We start from the raw sequence: 21,983 nt of genomic DNA on the forward strand, positions 1-21,983 counted from the left end.
TCTCGATGCATAATATCGGCACACTTTTTCCAAATACCGTATTTTCCGATGTATATGGCACACCGTAGTGTAAGGTGCACCCCCCAATGAATGGTGTATTTTCAAACTTTTTCCACATATAAGGCACACAGGACTAGAAGGTACACCTTCAATGAATGAAAATAAGTTTTCCAAATATAAATAGATAAAGGTTTTCCACATATAAGGCACACCGCATTACAAGGCGCCACATTAGCTACATTTCTCTAGGGGGAAATTGAGTCGTTGGCTGCAGACAGTAGTTGCAAGACCTGTTGTGGCTCAATATGACTTCACACATAAGGCGCACCTGCATATAAGGCGCAGGGTCATCTTTTGAACAATATCAAGTTTTTTTGCTGCGCCTTATATACTGGAAAATACGGTAAATTTTGTATATGTGGCATTTTTTTTCCAAAACAAATGGACTTTCCTCCATATATATTTTGCGAGAGTTGACAAAGGGAGGTTACGCCGCCATTATCCTCCCGCCAGCCGAGTGTGTTTGTCACTGAACAAACACGCTCGCGGATACATCGCAATGTGTGCTTCTACACTCTCAGGCTTATTTTTTATGTTTATTTATGTTAATAATATATGGGAAAACCAAGCTAGCCAACATTTATAGGAATGCGGATTTATAGCAATGTGGTTTTTTTTTACAAGCTGAGTCGATGTTTTGGCATGCTCGGAATCTGAAAGCTGTCAACAGGTGATCTCATTCACTTGTGATAAGCAGGTACTTCTCACGTGTAAACGATACCGAAAACATCTTTCGCGACGGGCGGGGAAATGCAACCGAGGGCTTCGGATCAACACGCGGCGTCGTCTTTGTTCAGTTTTACAGCAAAACAGCCGATGATGATGCGACCATGTGCGGATTCACGATACCCACGTGGACGCTTAGCCATGTTGATGAAAAATATAGTCCAAATGCTAACGGACCCCACATGCCAACTAGCATCAAGGCTGCTGGCTGGAGTCACCCCGTATTACTCACGTTGTTGTCGTTTCCTCCGTCTTTATAATTTATTTAAAGTATGTGCGTTCAACATGCTCTGCGCTTTTCTGCATTTAAAAATTCAGTCGCAGGGCAGCAACATGGAGGAGCTACAGCGGTTTACATGATTGCCGCACAACATTGAGCCTCTGTGGACCTCACCTTTGCCATCTGCTCCATCTCTTGGTTGCCCCCGTTCCCCCCACCGCTGCTCGAGTTTATCCACATGTGTTTTCAGTTGTGAATTCCATTTGCGTGGGGGGAGCGCAGATACGCATGTTGTTGTTGGCGAACTTTGAAAAACAAGGCGTCGTTAGCTAGCGGAGGCTCGTATCCACCTTAGGAAGCACATTAGCATATTTGTTGTTCACGTTGGGCCACTTTAAGCGCAAAAGTCTTGGGTAAACGCACCTTCACAGCAACACCACTTGAGGCCCATGAAAAACGTCACAGTTTCCGGGTATTCAGGAAGGGGTGATGCTAACAGGCTAGAAACGCCCTCTGCTCGGACCCTCATCTATCACTCACACGTGCACTTTTCCATGCAGTGGTGATTTGGACCCAATCCGAAGCACTATCCATCAAAATTTAGTTGTCGGAGTTGGCGTCCTCTTCAAACATATTGCGCAGGCCTTGAACAAGTCAAGCTGTCACATCCATTTTTGCCCCTGCTGCAATATGCGCAAAGTGCAACGCTTGCAAAACAAACTGTCATTTCTTTGAAACGTCAAACACGACGTGACTTTTGCCGCGAAAAATACCCAAAAATGAAGTCCGAATAATTTGACAACTTGATATACTCCATCAGTAGATTAATTCATTCATTGCTGAGTGATACCGTCATAAAAATCAATAAAATTAACTCATTCTCTGGCATTCACGAATTTATTCGGGAATTAAAAATATGACGTGAAGCACAATTCCCAAATTGTGCTGTTTTTTTTTCATTTTTGGGTGCCGATAAAGTGCTGTCCAGACATCTGGCAATGTTTTTCCCTTCTACAAGGGGGTAGCATTTCCTTTCTTTCCGTGTTAGCGCTTTGTTCCAGCTTCAGCTATTGTTAAAGTGCTATATACATCAATATGTATGTATTGCATGTATTTTGCATAGCCGCCCTCATTTCAAGCCCATGTAACTCCAGACCCGTAGAATTTACGTTGTATTGAATGTTGATGTAGGCCTAAAACTCAATATTCTGTTGGTCCTGGAATTCAAGTGAGTCTAACGCATGCGGGTTGTTCCTGTTATTTTTCATTTAATTTTATTTAATTTTCTATGTGTTAGGAAGCTTGTGTTGTCATCGACATTGTTTCACTGAGAGGTTAGACTGCGAGATAAACACGTAGCGGCTTAGGCGGAGCACGTTAGCAAGGGGTGGGGATGCGCGGTCAATGCTAATCCTTCTAACTCACCTTCACGTCAACACAAATGTGAATATTTGTCACGCTGCGCTAACAGACGACTAATTTTATTTATTTTTATTTTAATGTGTTAAAATTTCAGGACAATTAATATAGGCAATTATTAAATATATTTCGACAAGGCGTCAATTGTGCGAAGACGCCAGCATTTTTGTCATTTAATCATCAGCTCAGTGCCAAGAATGATAGAACAAGAAATGCTGGATGTCCTCCATTGTTGTTTGCTGACTGCGCGGCTTTCCTTTTTGTCATTGGTGAATGCTTTGTGCATTTTCTACGCTCGTCCCGCTATGATAAATGTTTTACTATTTGCTAGCCGAGCTGCCAACACACGCCTTCTGAACAGGAGCCAAATTAAAACAAAAGGGCAAGTGATGCTTTGTGCGTTAGCATTAAGCTAGCAAATATGAAAGCAAAGTTTGTTGTTGTTTTAAATAGACGCGGTTCGTCTTTAGGTTTCGTTTGATCGTAAATAATCGCCGGCAGTGGTGGGATACAATGAAAACAAAAAATTCCCATCGCCGCTGTAAAGATCGTCCACCCTCGCATGTGTGTTTTGACTTAATTCCATCCGTTCTGCCTCATTCCACCAAGCAGTAAGTGTTCACACTTGTGTTTAAACACAAACACACCCCGCCGGTTCCTTCCAGGCAGCCACTGGTGTGTGAACGCCCTGAGTCGAACTGCAACACCCCGTCTCATTCCTCGGATTTTGCTGTCAGGCGTCAATCGGTCAATAGGCGTCCGGTCCAAGGAGCTCTTATGACGCTTTTGTTGGAGAATGACAGGATTTCCCGATGATCAAGGAAACGTTTGTTTCCACCTTCCCCCTCGAGTGCTGACAAAGCATCCTCGGATGCGTTTGTGCGGGTGTTTCCACTTTGGGAACACCGAAATTGAAGCGTGAATATTTATAACGAATGACGAATTGTCTCTGCTGAGCACTTGTTGCTGTTTTTGTTGAGCCAAAATGGCCGCCAGTCGTTTAATGCACAAGCCCGAGACCGGCTGGGTTTTGGTTGGACGCTTTGGCACCCCCGAGTCTCTTTCAACGGCTGTCCCACTTGATTATTTTGAGTCGACTTATGAGCTTTTAGCGTGGCGGTCTGTCTAGCATCTCCGCGATTTGCGCACTAGCTAGCTGTATTGCAAGACAAATGAACCTCTTTTGATTCTTTCGTGTATTTCACACATGGTTGGCATGTGTGTGTCTTCACAATAGCTCATACAAGTCATGGCGAACGCACGGGTGGACGACCCCGGTGTCCGAGACGCCTCGGCCTCGAGTCTGTTGTCCAGAGTCCCGCCAGGCCAGCAGCCAGCCCGGCTAACGTCGTTAGCTTCCCCCTAATGACGGTGAAATGTCATTAATATGTCGCACAGCTGGACCCAGTCACCAGTGGGGGATGAAAGCTAATCAAATCTCCACGGACTAACCCAACGCTGAACCTCTAAAAACTGGACCGAGACAGACAGCGGTCTGGGGGGGCTTTGTTTTGTTGAGGGGGGGGGGGGTGTCTGCGGTCTCTTGATTTCCTTTTTGAAGTGTTTGACGCTCGCCAGACTTCCACGACGACGGAACGACTGCACGCGCCACTTGATCATCGGGATGCCTTGCGTATGTTTGGCGTTTGGAGTTATGCCGTAATTGTTTTAGGAGGATGTGGCTGAGTGCAACCAACTCAAACCACCCCCCGCCCCCCTTTTCTACAGACCCTACCGCAACCCCCCACTTCTTAAGTGCGCTTGTGGCTAGTCGAGTGAATCTTAAGACCGCCATTACAAACCGCTCACACATGAACATAATTAAATCATCGCTTTGAAAGCAGCACATTCCATTAAGCTATTTGGGTGGTAGAGAAACATTTCTTTCCTTATTTTTTAACTCATTCGCTGCCATTTTTATTCCCAAATTTGTTCTGGTTTAATTTTTAGCACTGGTCAGACCTCTGGTAATGTTTTTCCTTTCCAAAAAGCGGCAGCGATTCCATTTTTTCCATGTTAGCACTTTGTTACACCTTCAGATGTTGCTATATCAATCAATACCTATGTATTGTATTGTATTTTGGTCAGCCGCCCCCATTTCAAGCTCAAATAGCTCCAGACCCAAATAACTTCACTCTGAACTAATTACTCATTAACTAATTAAGTAACTCATTTTGATGAATGAAGAGAGTCTCAGGTTTCTAACGCTGAATTGAATGTTGATGTAGTCGTAAACGTCAATATTCTGTTGGTCCTAGAATTCGAGTGACAATGACAAAAGCCCTGGCACTGGAGTGGACACATTTTTGCGCATCGTCTAGCAGTGAATGAGTTAATAATTTGGTCTGTATTTGTGGTGTCAACTCGGATCACAACAAACGTTTTAGGCGTGGTGTCAAAAGACGCAGAGTTGATACGCTCTCTCATTTCCTGACACCCATATCACTCACCAGGTCCGGATTTGCAAGCTATCGGTGTGTCTCACGACACGTGCGACTGATTTGACAGACTTTTTGTTTTGTTTTGTTTTGTTTGGTGCGACTTGCAAACACAGTAACTCAGATACAGATCGCACACTTTGCGTTTCACGTCCTCGCCAACGAACAATAGCAATCTTTTATCAGGCTGTTCTTGTTTTTCCATTCCGACTTTATTTTCCGGGTTTCACCAAGTGAACCGGGGAGGGTGCGAAGGGGGTTATCGTGTTCATCGCGCCGGCGCTTTCCTTCTCTTTTCAAAGAGATGTTCAAGCCCGACTCGCAAACGAGGGACTTTTCGGCGACCTTTGTCGACACGTGAGCATTTGTAGCATGTTGCAAACGATCCGGACGGGCGCTTTCCGGGCTCCCTGAGTCACTTCCTCCACTGTATGATTGTGTGGCTCGGACAATAATAGGCAGTGTTGATTGAGAGCCTGGTGGATGGTGTTGAATAATGGCTGCAGATTGAGCCAGGAGCTTCTCCAGCCCTCACAGGCCTGCCATTGTTTTTGCTTCATGTCTCGGCCTGACGGGACTCCAGAAGCTAGCCATTGTATTTAATTACAGTTGCCAGCCCGCCGCAACCCCCAATCCACCCCCGTCCCTGCACAGACTCATGTCCCCGTGTCCCAGATTTCTGTGGATGCTCTCATTAAGACTTTCAGTGTGTATGTGTGTGTGTGTGTAAGCGCCAGAGAGTCCGCTGATAAGAAAAAAATCCCATTGCGTGCGTAGATGAAGATTTGGATGTGGGCGGAGTCTATGTTTCTCATGGAGGCAGCTTTGAATGTGGATGAATAGCCCGGCGCTTTCTCATGACGCTGCATTGTAATTAGTCCTCATCAAAAACGGTGAATGGTCGCTTGCTAATGAGAGAATACGCCACGTTACGTAAGGTGCGCTTCATTTAGGGTTCAGTTTGTGTAACACGGGTGGAGCGGTGGCGTGGCCCGCCGCCATGACGGACGCCGCGGGGCCCCGGATGACACCCACAGAGGTGCAATGAAAGGCAAACGATGCACACTTCCTGCCTGCCCTCCTTCCACTGTCTTTTTTCTTATATTCTCCAAATTAAAAGATCATCTAAAAGAGAATGCAAAATTAAATTGAAAATGTGACGTAGAGCGGCATTGCTGAATTTGTTCGGGTTTTGTTTTTTCATGCTTGGGCGTCGATAAAGCACTGGGCGTGGCCTCTGGCAATATTTTTTCTTTACCACAAGGGGGTAGCATTTCCCTTTTTTCCATGTTAGCGCTTTGTTCCAGCTTCAGATTTGTTAAAGCGCTATATAAACACACATTGCATTGTATTTTGGACAGCCACCCTCATTTCAAGCTTATATAACTCCAGACTCATATAATTTAGGAATCCTTTTTTTCTGATGAAAAAACGAGAGTCGAAGGTTTGTAACGCAGCATTCAATGTTTATATAGTCCCAAAACTCAATATTCGGTGGGTCCTGGAATTCAAGTGAGAATGACAAAAACCCTGGCACTGGAGTGGGCCTATTTTTGCACGTCTGGCAGTGAATGAGTTAAAAAACAAGTGTCATATATCCAAGGTGGTCAAACTCCCTTTTGCTTGTACATTCTCCCGATAACATCGGAAAAAGTGCTGAATGAGCAAGAGTTTCCTCTTCTAGGAAAGCACTTGAAGAGAATCTGGGCATCAGGAGTGTTTATTTTGGTTGCGGCCAACATAATGTCTCGTCCGCGCACCATCTGCCGTAACGACACGGAAGTTGGCACGTTGAGCTGCGTTTTTGCTTCAAACTATTGCAACCCGTTATTTCACTTTATATCGGAACTATTTCCGGTGATTTGCATGACTTCATTTATTTTACATGTGTTGATTACATCATTATTTTATTCTGAAAGCTTTGTTTACGTGAGCTATCGGGTTTGACATTGAGAAAAATGGCTTAGCTTGTTAATCCTCTTCTTTAGATCCCATAGTGCTTACCTGTGAATAAAAAAAGTCGATTAAAACACACACACACACACACACACACACACACACACACACACACAAAAACAAAAGAAAAGAAGAATGACATCATTCCGAGTAATCATAATGGTGTGCGAATAAAAACAAAAGATGGCTTAGATCCGTGCTTACAGTGAGATCGTGAAAGGGGATTATGGCATTATTCGCTCTTCATATTTGACTTCCGGGACGCGCCACGCAAACGTTCGACATTCCGCGCAGGATATTGAGGTCAAAGTCCCAATTTTTATTACATGAGGAAAAATAGTGTAACATGTACACTATGTGGTTCGAATTTGCTCTCTTTTTATTTCTTTGGAGGGGGGGGGTAACGTTAGCAAAATGAAACCATCTGATGATAATAATGAAATTCAATGAAATGTAATTAATTCCCAAGGCGCACCTGATGAGCTCTTACATCGCTTTTCCTTCCCATTCTAAATAGAGAGGACGGGCGCGGGGGGGGGGTGCAATTAGCTTTGCAGCCCCCCCCACCCCTTTTTTTCCTCCATAATGTGGAGGAATGAGTTGCTAAGCATCCCCCTAACTTAAATCCTCGATTATATAAGGATAAATAAAAGAGCAACTGCGGGCCATGTATCAGAGAGGGGAAGCACTTTCTTTGAACCCTGCCAGCAATGCAGTTCCTCGCATCAAGACATCACTTTGGCTCCAGGGGTGTGTGGGGGGGGGGGGTACCCTGCAGAGGGTGGGCTCGCTATTTCTTTGATGGTGTTTGTGTGCGCCGCATTTTAAAGCGCACCATGGAGCAATGTGCGTTCAAGGTGGGCGCATCAGGCCCTCCGTGAATGTCACTGCTTATCGATTAAGCAACCCCCCCCACCCCCCAATGTATTTTTTATTTTTAATATATTTTTTTCTCCGCAGCGATAGAGACGCAGAGTACCAGCTCGGAGGAGATAGTGCCAAGCCCGCCCTCGCCTCCCCCGCCGCCCCGCGTCTACAAACCCTGCTTTGTGTGCCAGGACAAGTCCTCAGGGTACCACTATGGTGTCAGCGCCTGCGAAGGCTGCAAGGTGAGACTCAAGGGGGGCTTTGGGGTCTTTTCTCGGCATGCAAAAAGAAAAATCTAGTTTTGCAAAGATTTTTTGGGCACCTAACCTTTATCCAGATAGGAAAGTAGTACATGCATTTTTTTAACCTGCAAAAGTCTGCCAGACGATGTGCAAAAATGTGTCCACTCCAGCGCCAGGGTTTTTGTCATTGTCACTCGAACTCCAGGACCCACAGAATATTCAGTTTTAGGACTAAATAAACATTCAATGCAGCATTAGAAACCTTAAATTCTCTTCTTTCATCAAAAACAAAGAGTTAATTCCTAGATGATATGGGTCTGGAGTTATATGAGATTGAAATGGGGGCAGCAGTACAAAATACAATACATACTGTACATATGGGTTTATTTAGCGCTTGAACAACAGCTGAAACTGGAACAAAGCGGTAACATGGGAAAAAAGGAAATAATGCCCTCTTGTGGTAAGGAAAACGCTTTGTCAAAGGCCATGGCCAGCGCATTATCGGCACCCAAACAAGAAAAAACCTAACCCGAACAAATTCAGGACTCTACGTCATATTTTCTACGTCATATTTTCAATTCCCGAATAAATTTGTGAATTGTAGCGAATGAGTTAATTATTTTTCCCCCTTTCATCCGCCTGGCACATATTTGACAGTGAGTTGAAAAGAATCACCCGTAGGTTTTCACTGTCGCCTGTCAACATCTCGATGCAGCTCAAAACGCAGCCCCCTCTGTCGACGCTATTCCTAGCTATTGGATCGCTTATATTTAGTTCACGTGTTTATGTATCTGTAAAGGTCAAGCGTCTCAAGCTTTACCGCCAACCATTTTAGAGCCGTTGGGATATTTGTGAAAAAGTGCCACCACCTGAATCATCAGCCAAACATGTGCTCTCCCCAATATGGAGCTGAAAATAGCTTCCTTCAACCGGCACCCCCCGCTGACAAAATGTCAAATCCGGGTCGGGTATTGGACCGATTGGCGGTCTAAATAAAAAAAATCCTCTTTGCTGCACTTAAATTCCAAGACTAACCTCGAAAAGTTTCATCTTTTCACTCGTTTTTATTTATCTGGCTAGTATCGTACCTCTGAAGATGGAGGTTACTGATTCGCTGTGGCGACCCCTTGAAGGGAAAAGCCGAATGGAAAAGAAGAAGCTATCCAGCTGGCTACCAAGCTGGCTATCTGTGTACTGTGTATTAGCTTTCTAGCTGGCTATCTGGCTAGCTATCTATTAGCTGTGTGCCGCTGCTCACCCACAGAACAAACTCATCCTGTGACTGTAAAGTGACATTTAGAGTTTTGAAAGGCACTTATAAATGAAATGTATTATTATTATTATTAAATAAACAGTATTTTAGCTATGCTAGTGCACCCTGTTTGCGAACCCGCCCGTTCGCCTGGCGCGTTAGCATCCGCGGCGCTAATTTGAAAAATTCAGAATGCCTCCTCCGTATCTCTTCAACTACAGAGGAGATGACTTAGCAAAGCGCGCTCAATAATTCAAACGCTACGCGCTAGCGTTGATGCTTGTCTCGTTTGAGAGCGGGGTAAGTTGAGGGTTAGCCGCGTTGACTTTGCTGCAGAACGCCAAACTACAAAGGCATTTCCTGGGGGCTGCGGCGAACACGGGAGATGGATGCTGATGGAGGAAGGGGGGTTCTCTTACTTGGAGACAGCTGGCTCGTTTGTTGTTTAACTCCCTCTGCCGGCGCACGCTCCCCGCCATTGCACTTCTCATCCCCTTTAGATATTAAGACTTGAAGATGAAATATGCATGCGTACGCCCCTCCTCGTTCTGTTTTCGTCTTAGGCGTCGCTTCCCCCGCGTCCGCAAATCTGCCATTTCCACAAGCGCTTGCCGTGATACTTAATCACAATTTGATCACGGGCGCAGGGGGCGATTTGAAATCCCGTAAGAAGAATTGGGGTTTAGCCTGGGTTGATAGTGGAAAGGAGTTCATGCGCGATGGCTTTGTTTCACGTTTAATGTATTTGATTTGTCCAAATTGTCCTTCATTCAAGCTCGTATAGGCGCATCAGGTACCGAATTATGGACAAGCCCCGCCTACCCGCCGTCAGCTTCCCTCGTGGCGCTCGTCGCTCAACCGGCAGGGTGACGGACAGGCCCGATGAGGGTTCTTATCGCCGGGTGCATTAAGCGGGGTTACAAATACAAAAAGAGGCTCATATGGCCGCAGGAAGTGATGACTCCTGAAAGAAAAAAAAAAACGGGGGGGCATTAACTAGCTCACGAGGGCTGTAGAAGGAGGGTGGGGTGCTTTTTGAGGGCACCTGAGCTTGGTGTTGTTGGGTGGGACTGGGTCAATCCTCTTGGTGACAACAAGGTCAGGGTCGGGGCACCTTTGGATCAAAAGGGACATGATACACAAGCCCCCCCCCCACCAACGTCCCTCGGCGTGTGCTTGTTACCCCATCTAGCGGACTGACCCGTTTTTGTTTTTCACCCATTTGGTAAAAAGCAGGTTGCAAAACAGATGTAACACCTTCACGAAAGCCAACCGGAGGCGAGTCATGTGACCCATGGAGGATTGAAACGGGTCCTCGGCCAGCTGGAAGCGTAAACGGATTTGTAGCGCTATACCTCCTTTACCGTTTTCAGAAGTCAGGTGCAGGCCGTGTGGCTTTTCATACCATTGTGTCGTTGTTTTGGAGTCAAAATGCTGAAAATTGTGTGAATATTTATGAGCCTGACGTTACACAGAGACGCTCAAAACGCCTCAGTAAGCCGCAGTAACAGTCGTCGCTCTAGGCAGTAGATGAAGAATATATCATCCGTCTCCAGAGTTCAGATGGACCATCGGAACTGCCATCTGCTAGCAAGCGACGCTAATCCCGTTGCGTGATTGGCAGGGGGGCTGCCCCGCTTGGCTCCGCCTACCCGTCACCCCCCCTTGAAATACTAGCGTCCCACTGTGTCCGATCAATAGCGACATTGACCTGTTTTGCATGTGTGCAGCGGCGTGTTAGCATCCGCGCTGAGGGCGCACTCGGTTGTGTCTGATCTGCATTAACCTCTTTTTATCTTTTTGACACCGCAATAATGCAGCCAGCGAGGTGGACATTGATTTTATCGGGGGCTTGCGGCGCTGACGCGCGGCTCGTAACCCGACACGGCGTGTTAAAAGGCTTGCTAACAAAATGACAACATCTCGGTTAGCATCGTTTTTGGTGTTGTTTTGTTTTCATTAACATCAACGACACTTTATATCCTCTTAACTCATTCACTGCCATTCACAAATTTATTCGGGAATTAAAAATATGACGTAGAGTGCATTCCTGAATTTGTTCGGGTTTTGTTTTTTCTTGCTCGGGTGCCGATAAAGTCATGGCCAGACCTCTGGCAATGGTTTTTCCCTTCCGCAATGGGGCAGCATTTCCCTTTTGTCCGTGTTAGCGCTTTGTTCCAGCTTCAGCTGTTATTAAACCAATATTGCATTGTATTTTGAATAGCCGCCCTCATTTCAAGTTCATATAACTCCAGACTCATATACAGTAAAGTCTCGTTATATCGATATTCAAGGGAGTCCGAAAAAATATCGATATAACCGGGACTATCGATATATCCTACCCTGTTTGCATGTAATTTTCTCCGTGCGTGCATAGAAATAGTATCGATATAACCGGGACTATCGATATATCCGATATCGATATAACGAGACTTTACTGTAGTTTAGGAATTAACTACATTGTAAAGGATAAGTGGCCGCGTAGTGGGGGAAGCACCGCGTTGGTACGTCACGTGCTTTTAATAAGATCACGGTTGATACGTTTACCTCTCATTAGCGGTTAAGATCTTCAATTTCTCACGCTTTCCGCATTGATAAGCCGTGACAAAAGCCTTGGCTCAGCGACGGGACTTTGTCTACGTCTACGCCAGGGATTAAACCTTTATAAAACGTTTTGACAGTGCGTGGCCTTTTAACAGAAGCTGCCATATCGGCTCCGCATGGCCTATTTAATGGAATATTTATAAAACGTTATCATATGTGTATTTTTTTGTCTCCGATCGGGAAGGCAAAACAATAGCGCAATGAGGGAATTGTTATCAGATGTCCCTAATTCCTTTTTCTTTTCTTCTCAGGGCTTCTTCCGGCGAAGCATCCAGAAGAACATGGTGTACACTTGTCACCGCGAGAAGAACTGCATCATCAACAAAGTCACCCGAAATCGCTGCCAGTACTGTCGGCTTCAGAAGTGCCTGGAAGTCGGAATGTCCAAGGAATGTGAGTATAGCCTAAACATCCCCTTTGACACATCTGGATTGCAAGCACAGAGACATATTATTTCGGAGTCCATCCTAGATGTGTTTGCATTCATTCTCCGGCACCCACATCACTCACCAGACCAGGCTTCTCCTTATAGATCATAAACATTTAATCGTACAATGATGAGCATGAGGATGATGTCTTCCGAGTAGGCAAAAATAAATCAGGATTTCAAGGTTAGCTTTGTATTGCTAGCTTCCGCTAGGCGTAATAGTAACGATGGGTCCAAAGTGCAAGGGCAGTGATGCAACGTCACGCCTCGTCATGAGATTATCGTGCATTTAAAGTTCATCCCGAAATTCCCCCAGAAAGTCGACCGGCCCTAACCTCTTTTTGTGAACGCCATGGTTAGCGTGATATCATATTTGGAGCGCCTAGCTGAGAATCTTCACACTGGGAACGTGATGCAGTCTGCCAGTAACAGTCAGGGTGACGCCGGGCTTGGCAGCCTCGTGATGAATATGTTTTCACCTGCCGAGAGTGGATGAGCAGGCGTGCACACACACCCCAGGGGATTGCGTGACAGCACAGACACACACACATTCTGACATACATACTGTAGCAGCAAAACCTGATGAAATAATTGCACAAAGTGTGACCAACAGAGAGGCTTTATACGGCAGCCCAACGACATTTTCTACACACCTCAATTGCAAATTTTCCCAATGTGAGACTATGAACTCATTCACTGCCAGAAAACGTGCAAAAAAATGTGTCCACTCCAATGCCAGGGTTTTTGTCATTGTCACTTGAATTGCTGGATCCACAGAATATTGAGTTTTAGGACTACGTAAACATTCAATGCAATGTAAGAAATCTTAGACTCTCTTTTTTCATCAGAAAAAAAGTGGTTCATTCCTAAATTATATGGGTCTGGAGTTATATGAGCTTGAAATGGGGCAGCTGTACAAAATACAATACAATACAATACATATTGATTTATGATTTATATAGCGCTTTTAACAACAGCTGAAGCTGAAACAAAGCACTAACATGGACAAAAGGCAAATGCTGCCACCTTGTGGAAAGGGAAAAACATTGCCAGAGGTCTGGCCAGTGCTTTATCAGCACCCAAGCATGAAAAAAAAAATTCGGGAATCGCGCTCTATGTCATATTTTCAATTCCCGAATACATCCGTGAATGGCAGTGAATGGGTTTAAATGCTTTCAGATTCTGATTCTGATCCAATCAGCTTCTGCGGTCTCGGAGTGTCACTTCCCGGTTTCCCTTCCGCCATTTAGCTAGTTTTCCAACCACCGCTGGGGCGAGGGCGCTCCCCATGCCACAGCTCTGTGGCTTACAGTAAAAGAAGTTATCCTCTGAGCTACTTACCTTGAATGGGGTCATTAATCACGGTTAGAGGGGAAATGGGGAGGGGGGTGGATCTCACGAACCAGCTCCCTGCTGCGCTCTTTTCTCACAGAGTCAGAGGGCCATCCAGTGGTTCGAGCCTGTCATTCCTTTCCACGGCTCAAATGTATTCCACAAATGCACGCTCCACTTACTGGGCCTTTATTTGTTTACCTCTTATTTATTGATGTATTTATTTTTGATAGTGGTCATTTAGTGCAGATTATGCAGCGGTGACTTTGCCGGTTGAATCCGAGGCATACCATCTGCGCTCAGTAGGGAGTCTCCCTCTCTTTCTACCCCCTTTCTCTTCCCATGGAAACATCAATGCACTTCACGTACGCACGCGCAAATCAAAAAGGGTACCTTCAAACGAACAGAAGATGAACCATAGCCAGGGGACGTTTGGGTGACCTTCTGCTCCCTGGCAGACAGCTCTAGACGACAGCGCCAGGCTTGCATCCAGGTGGCCGTGCCAAAAAGGGGCAGGGTGGGGCGAAGGTGGGGTGAGTTTGGAGGATAAAGAGAGAAAAAGTTTCATCAACGTCCATGTATGCTCTGCACCGCGGGAACATTGACATTTTTATCCATTCATTGAATGTAATCTGCGTGATGGACGATCCGCCGGCGCTTTTATTCTCCCCCTCTCACTCGAATTATACCCGTCTGCCCACCTCTCACTGTCTCACGGGCGCTAACAGGAACGGTCGGCGACTGTGAATTATTTTGGCGCCAGAAACATAAAGCCACAAAGTTAAAATTGTATAATGGATATCTAATAGCATTGTTAATTTCATATGACATTTGTCTTAGATGCGTTGCTGTCACATACAAAAAAACCAATAGGATGCAATTGACCATATTTCTTTCACCCCCCTCAAATTATTGCACGCGGCAATCCGGCGTGACAGATCGCCAGTCACTCCTAATCGTTCTTTAATGACTTCATTAAATTGCGTTGTGCGGCTTATGATCGCGCCGCCAATTTGTCAGCGCGGCTAATGTCCTGCTTGCATAAAAAAGGGGATGGCCCATTTTAATTTGAGAATTAATTGGACATCGGGAACGGTCCTCAGTCGACGCCGCAAAAACGGGCTTTTGACCCAAATATGGCGGTCGCTTTTATTCCACTTTGATGTAACGGCCCTCCAAAACTGACTCCGAGGGAGGCGAGGGGTGATATTTGAAAGCATATTTAGAAGAAAAAAACATTTCTACTGAGCAGCTTTTAACTCCTTCAATACCAGCCAATTAAAACTATAAAAAAGAGAGCGAAAGAGAAGCAATTGAGTGCCAGCCAATTTATTCTGACTGATCTTTTAAAGCTCACAGATGCTTTCGGACGATGTAAACACACTAAAATGAAAGATTCGACTTTTTCATTACACATTAAAAAAAAGAAAACAAGCTTTTTGCCAAAAATATTACCTTTAAGCTTATCATTGTTGCTTATTTTCATCTATAAAATTGCCAAAATCAATATTTAAATTGTGTTTTTTGGTGACAAAATAATAGATTCCTGCTTGGGTGCCGATAAAGCGCTGGCCAGACCTCTGGTAATGTTTTTTTTTTTTTCACTTCCATGTGGGGGTAGCATTTGCCTTTTGTCCATGTTAGCGCTTTGTTCCAGCTTGCACTGTTGTCAAAGCGCGATATCAATCAATAGCTAGCTAGCTATTTGCTATCTATTAGCTGGCTAGCTAGGTGGCTAAATGGCTATTTAGCTGGCTGGCTGTATAGATCGCTGACTATCTATTAGCTGTCTATTAGTTAGCTAGCTAGCTTTCCATCTATTTGAGTTACTGTACTTCCGGGTTGAGTGAATGCTGGCGCGTGTGGCTGCCGCTACTCACCCACAGAAAAACTTATCTTGCGACTGTAAAGTGACCTTGAGAGTTTTGAAAGGCGCTTATACATGAAATGTATTATTATTTATTATTATATTCACCAGTGCGCTAAATTTAGTAGTAGAAATTGGTCGTGTGTGAGCGCATCCACCATGCATATTTTTATGGGTGTGCGTATATAGCTGTTTTTTTTCATTGTTATTGTTTTTTGACCTTTAATCCAACCATCCAAAAAAATTACAATTGACACAATTGTGGTCAAATATCGGATTAAAACCAGCAAATCTGATCCGAGGTTTCCTTTTCCTCAAGGGCGAAAGTGATGAACCTGAAAAAGATTCGCCGTGATGATTTCAAGTGGCAAGAAATCAGTTTTGAGGGGAACGATTGAACTCCTGTCATGGACGCCGCCGGCCTGCCACATTAAGAAGGGAATGTGTTGCTCAACTGCGGAGAGAGAGCGCCAAAGGGGGGGGGGGGCATTGGGCCGCACCCTTTGAAAAACCATTAGAAGCAGGAGATTTGTCATATTATTTTATTAGATTAAGCCAGTACTCCCTAATGAAAGCTGCGGCGATTTGTCAGCTTTATGGATAACTCCGCCCCCCCAGCGCTATTTATCAAGCAGCCTCCACATCTCACCCCAACCTCCCACGCACACCAAAAAAAATGGTGTGGACAGCGAGATGTGGGGGTCACGTAATGGGATTCCGATGCTAAACACCCTGTTTCATGCTTTTAGGTATTCAGGGGCGGGGAAAGGGGGTGGTGGCGAAGGAAACGCTTCCGGGAATGATGGCGAGTTTGCTTGTCTTCGCCCTCACATGCATCTCCATGATAGATCATCAGATGATGTTTTTTTTCCTCATTCTGCTCAGCTCTTCACAAATGATGATATTGGACGATTTTCTTTCTCCTTGCAGCTGTTCGAAACGACCGGAATAAGAAAAAGAAGGACGAAAAGAAGCAGGAATGCACGGAGAGCTACGTGCTGAGTCCCGACACGGAGCAGATGATCGACAGGGTCCGAAAGGCCCATAAGGAAACGTTCCCCTCCCTCTGCCAGCTTGGAAAATATACCACGGTGAGTCGGGCGGCGTTGCCGAAAATGCGGGTGTTGTTAACTCATTCACTGCCAGACAATGTGCAAAAAATGTGTCCACTCCCGTGCCAGGGTTTTCGTCACTGTCACTCCAATTCTAGGAACCCACAGAATATTGAGTTTTCGGACTACATAAACATCCAAATTTAGCATAAGAAACCTTAGACTCTCTTCTTTCACCACAAAAAAAAGAGTTAATTCCTAAATGATATGGGTTTGGAGTTATATGAGTTTGAAATGAGGGTGTCTGTCCAAAATACAATACAATATTGGTTATATAGCGCTTTAACCACAGCTGAAGCTGAAACAAAGCGCTAACATGGAAAAAAAAGCAAATGCTGCCCTCCCCTGGAGGTCTAGTCAGCGCTTTATATTCACCCAAACAAGGAAAAAAAAACAAAATGGCGCTCTGTCATATTTTCAATTCTCGATTACATTTGTGAATGCGTGAATGAGTTAAGTCAATGAAATGACCAATTTATATGACCACTTAGGCCTAGCCTACTTTGCTACTGTATTGTTAGGATACAATACAATACAGTACATATATAATAATAATAATAATAATAATAATAATAATAATAATAATAATAATAATAATAATAATAATAATAATAATAATAAATGTCATTTCTAAGCGCCTTTCAAAACTTACAAGGTCACTTTACAGTCACAGGATAAAGTTTTTCTGCGGGTGGGCAGCGGTTCACTCAACCCCGAAATAACTCAAATAGATAGAAAGTTAGCTATCTAGCTAATGGATAGCTAATAAACAGCTTATATTGGTCTATATAGCGTTTTAACAACAACTGAAGCAGGAACAAAGCGCCAACATGGAAAAAAGGGCAATGCTGCCCGCTTGTGGAAAATAAACAAAAACATTGCCAGAGGCCATGGTCAGCGCTTTATCGGCACCCAAGCATGAAAAAAAAAACCTTCAAAAATGTTGCTTTAGGTGATATATCAATTCCCGAATCTGTGCGGACAGAATAACAGTTCGGAGAGACGCGTGTCCTTGGACGTGGACCTTTGGGACAAATTCAGCGAGCTGTCCACCAAATGCATCATCAAAACGGTGGAATTCGCCAAGCAGCTGCCCGGCTTCACGACGCTCACCATCGCCGACCAGATCACCCTGCTCAAAGCCGCCTGTCTGGACATCCTGGTGAGCACCCCCCCCCCCCCTCCCCCGCGGCTGTCTGATGAGTGCTCGTTTCAAATATTCATGAACCTCAATGTCGGGTTGTCCTACTTTGAAGCCGAGGTGTGAGCCGCATTCCAAAATGGCGCTTGTTTTGACATTGATTCGTGAAGCTTCATTGAAACGTCTCCGGGGTTCTCAAACTTCAAGCCTTTGAGATTTTTTCCTTCACTAACATGCCCCTCCATCCCCAAACCGCATCCACAGATCTTGCGGATCTGCACACGCTACACTCCAGAGCAAGACACCATGACCTTCTCAGACGGACTCACGCTAAACCGAACCCAGATGCACAACGCCGGCTTCGGACCGCTCACCGACTTGGTTTTTGCCTTCGCCAACCAGCTGATCCCTCTGGAGATGGACGACGCCGAGACGGGGCTCCTCAGCGCCATCTGTTTGCTCTGTGGAGGTATGCGACGTTCACCAAAAAAAAGAAACATCTTTTGGAGGTGTCTCACGGCAGAAATGGCCAAATGGACATTTCCAAAAGTGACCAATATTTCACCTCCCCGGAACAGATCGTCAGGATTTGGAACAAGCAGAGAAGGTGGACGTTCTGCAGGAACCTCTCCTGGAGGCACTGAAGATCTACGTGAGGAAGAGAAGGCCCCACAAACCGCACATGTTCCCCAAGATGCTGATGAAGATCACCGATTTGAGAAGCATCAGCGCAAAAGGTGCCCTTTTTAACTCATTCACTGCTCGACGTGTGCAAAAACGTGTCCGCTCCAGTGCCAGGGTTTTTGTCATTGTCATTCAAATGTCAGGACCCGCGGAATATTGAGTTTTAGGACGAGATGAACAGTAAATGCACCGTAGGAAACCTTAGATTTTCTTCTTTCATCAGAAATAAAGAGACAATTCCTAAATTATATGTATCTGGAGTTATGTGAGCTTGAAATGAGGGCAGATGTCCAAAATACAATGCAATATAATACCTATTGGTTTATATAGCGCTTTAACAACAGCAGAAGCTGGAAGAAAGTGCTCACATGGAAAAAAGGGGAAATGCTGCCCTCTTGTGGAACAAAATTTGCCAGAGGCCATGGCCAGCGCTTTACATATTAGCATCACTCGACTCTTTTCCAGATGATACGCGTGATTGATTTATGTATCTTTTTTTCTCAACAGGTGCCGAGCGTGTCATCACCCTCAAAATGGAGATCCCGGGCTCCATGCCTCCCCTCATCCAAGAGATGCTGGAGAACTCGGAAGGCCTGGAGAGCGGCGCCACGGGAGGCCGTCCCTGCGCCACCCCGCCGGGCAGCTGTAGTCCCAGTTTATCCCCGAGCTCCGCCCAAAGCAGTCCAGCGACACAATCGCCGTAGTAACGGCTCACCATTGACTCGTGTTTGTTTGATTTCACACACGCCCGCCGCTCAGTTCGGAGGAGAGGCGACGGGAGGAGGCTGGAGGAGGCCTTGACTGCTGAAGGGTGGAGACCTTTTCCTCCCCTTTTGGTCCGCTTCTTCTCACGTGAGGGGGAGGCACGCCGCGCCGCGCCGCCACCGCCGCCCAGAGACCACACCGTAAACACTGCTGATGACTCCGCCCCTCTTCTTCTCCTCCTCCTCCTCCTCCTCCTCTTCATCATCATCTTCCTCACTCCACCGCCATGCTGCTCTCCACTTCTTCTCCAGAAGAAGGAATGTCGCGTGTGCAGCACACAGGAAGCGAGAGAGGCCAAGTTGGGAAAAGCGAAAGGCTTTTTTGGACAGATTTGACAAACACCAGACACTTTTTTTCTTTTCGTTTTGTTGTTGTTGATGTTGTTACTGTTGATGATGATGATGATGAGCTCGGGACTTGTCAAATGACCCTCTTCCTCTTCCGCTTCCTTCTCTCGAGACTCTGGGTCTTTTTTCTCTTTTCCCAGCTTCAAAAAATAAACGGATTTCGTACACAGATATATATATATATATATACAAATATATAGAAAAGTGAAATGAACTATTGTGATCAAAAGGGAGGACGATTAGATTGTCGTACTCCCTCACTGTTTTATCCATCGTGAGAGAAAAAGAAGTTTGATCAAATGTGTACATTATTCGGATTAACAAAAAAAAAAAAAATGTTTCCTTCCAGTTCTCAGAAGACTTCACACACACATGCATACACACTAATATGCACATCAAACAAGTTGCAATGACACAAACATCTATTCCTACTCTTCCAGGTTCTTTCTTATTTTATTGCCTCCAGGAACATGGAAACAAAATGATTGTATGAGCTTGGTTGTATGATATGGTCACAGGTCCTTTCAACAAAACAAAACAAAACAAAAAAAGACAATTAATGAAGATTCATTATTAAGGTGTATTTTAAGTAGCCTTTTGAGTTTGTGTATATAAGCTGTATTAATTTTTTTAAAACTATGAAGAGTTTTAGGCTTCACATGATTTTTTTTAAGAAGACCTTTTATGTGTTTTGTTCATCGGTTTGTGATTCAAGAAAATATATCTATATAAATATACATTTTGAGCACACTTTACCGAAGGAAGTTCTTTCATGTTATGTGTCCTACTAAAATACTGGACAGATCCTTAACGCTCGCGAACTCACTGGCTGTTCACAATACGGGGTTCACAAACAACCCCCCCCCCCCCCCCCCCCCCCCCCCCCCACACACTGTGCGTGTCCTTAACATCAATGACTACAGTAGCACTCCAGCATTTTTGGGGCCATGTAGCAGAACCAAATGTGTGTTTTTTTTTTTTTTTTTTTTTTTGCCCTTGCATGGATGTCACTTGTAACTTGCCAGGCTCAGGTTTGCAGCTTCAGAGACTTCAAATGTGAAGAATGGTGGACTTGTACACGCTGATTAAAAAAAAGGGGGGGTCTCCCTAATATCTTATTGGGTCAATAGTGCAGGGGTAGGGAACCTTTTTTTTTTAGAAATACAAGCATGATATGATTGCAGCAAACTCAACTCGCTCTTCCAGGAAGTTTTTTTATTGTTTTTTTTTAGGCAGGGCAATCTGGAATTGAGTTCTCTGAAAGATGAGTATTTTTTTTAGGTTCCCTACCCGTGCTGCAGTGGGTGGCAAAAGATTCCATTACAGTGGGGGATTTGTACCCGTCCGTCTCAAGAATGACTTTTTCAAGCAACCCTGCAAACCCTGTGTTCACTTTATGCCAAAACGCCTTCACTTTCATTGTCAACATACCATTTTTACTGTACACACACACACATACACGCACGTCAACGTCTCAGGAAGGAATCATTTTGTATGCTTGGCCTGTCCTTCGTATATGTTCTGTACTGCACTCCCCTTCATCTTTCACACACAGATACACCCACACACACTCTCTCTGCTACTGAGCCCTGATATTTTCCTTCAGTCACACATCCACATACAGTACATAAAAAACTGAAAGCGACCCAGCAACATCCGCATGGTGCAAGCTGCTTCCCTCGCAAGGCAAGACTGTCTGAAAGAGCGCACAATTTGACTCTCTTTCCATGGCTCATCTGGATTACTTACATTTGAGATGTATGGAATATGTTGCTTTTTTTTTGTTTGTCAAGATTATCAAGCGACTTTGGGGAAAAAAATACGAAAAGAAAAAAAATCCCAAAAAATAAATAAAAATAAAACCAACATTTAATAATAAAACAATGTGTGTGTGGTTAATGTGTTTCATCGTTTATTTCATCAAGTATGGAAGCACACTTTTGCCTTGAGCAACTTCTTGTACACAGTGATTCACAGCCACTTTTGGTGCAGAAAATGATTCAATTTTAGGTATGTAATTTGAAATTGTATTTTTTTTTTTCACTGCAAATGACCATCGTTGCACAAGCTATCTTGCTTAATTGAATATTCTAAATATCCCATATGTTTGAGTGTATGCAAGAACGGTTTGTTGAACAATATTTATGAAAATATAAATACAGTGAAATCTAGGTTTACGACAATAACCAGTTCCTGAAACCTGTTCAAAAACCGATTTGGTCGAAAACCAAAACATTTCCCATTCTAATCAATGTCTGTTTTTTTATTGTGAATAAACAACACAAACACTCACAATGGAACGCTACACGTGGATAATAAGTCGGTCACAATTAAACGCGACACAAGAAAGTGACGTGTTGGTAGCGTAGATCAGGTACGCTCAGTTTAGTCGAGATTTTTCTGTGGCAAAACCCAGAAAATTTTGGTCTAAAACCGAAATATTTCGCGTTAAAATTCATGTAATAAACGTGTTCGTTTTTTATCGTGATTGAACAATACAAACACGCCTGCCTCCTCACAATGG

At 44.5% G+C, this 21,983-nt stretch overlaps 1 protein-coding gene across 3 annotated transcripts in view; it reads left to right on the forward strand.

The window, feature by feature from the left end:
* Window positions 1-20,615, forward strand: part of LOC148887449 (retinoic acid receptor alpha) — a 105,141-nt gene extending 84,526 nt beyond the window's left edge. For all 3 annotated transcript variants that reach the window (XM_089015134.1, XM_089015136.1, XM_089015133.1), the window contains 7 exons: window positions 7,780-7,928; window positions 12,036-12,177; window positions 16,341-16,501; window positions 17,508-17,684; window positions 17,928-18,132; window positions 18,242-18,400; window positions 18,855-20,615. In XM_089015134.1, the coding sequence (XP_088871260.1) occupies window positions 7,780-7,928; window positions 12,036-12,177; window positions 16,341-16,501; window positions 17,508-17,684; window positions 17,928-18,132; window positions 18,242-18,400; window positions 18,855-19,051 (1,190 nt within the window). In that variant the 3' untranslated portion in view covers window positions 19,052-20,615. The remainder of the gene's footprint in view (window positions 1-7,779; window positions 7,929-12,035; window positions 12,178-16,340; window positions 16,502-17,507; window positions 17,685-17,927; window positions 18,133-18,241; window positions 18,401-18,854) is intronic.
* The last annotated feature ends 1,368 nt before the right edge of the window (window positions 20,616-21,983 follow it).

The sequence above is a fragment of the Hippocampus bargibanti genome, linkage group LG15 (assembly GCF_051943395.1).
Source record: "Hippocampus bargibanti isolate YZ-2025 linkage group LG15, ASM5194339v1, whole genome shotgun sequence".
NCBI lineage: Eukaryota > Metazoa > Chordata > Actinopteri > Syngnathiformes > Syngnathidae > Hippocampus > Hippocampus bargibanti.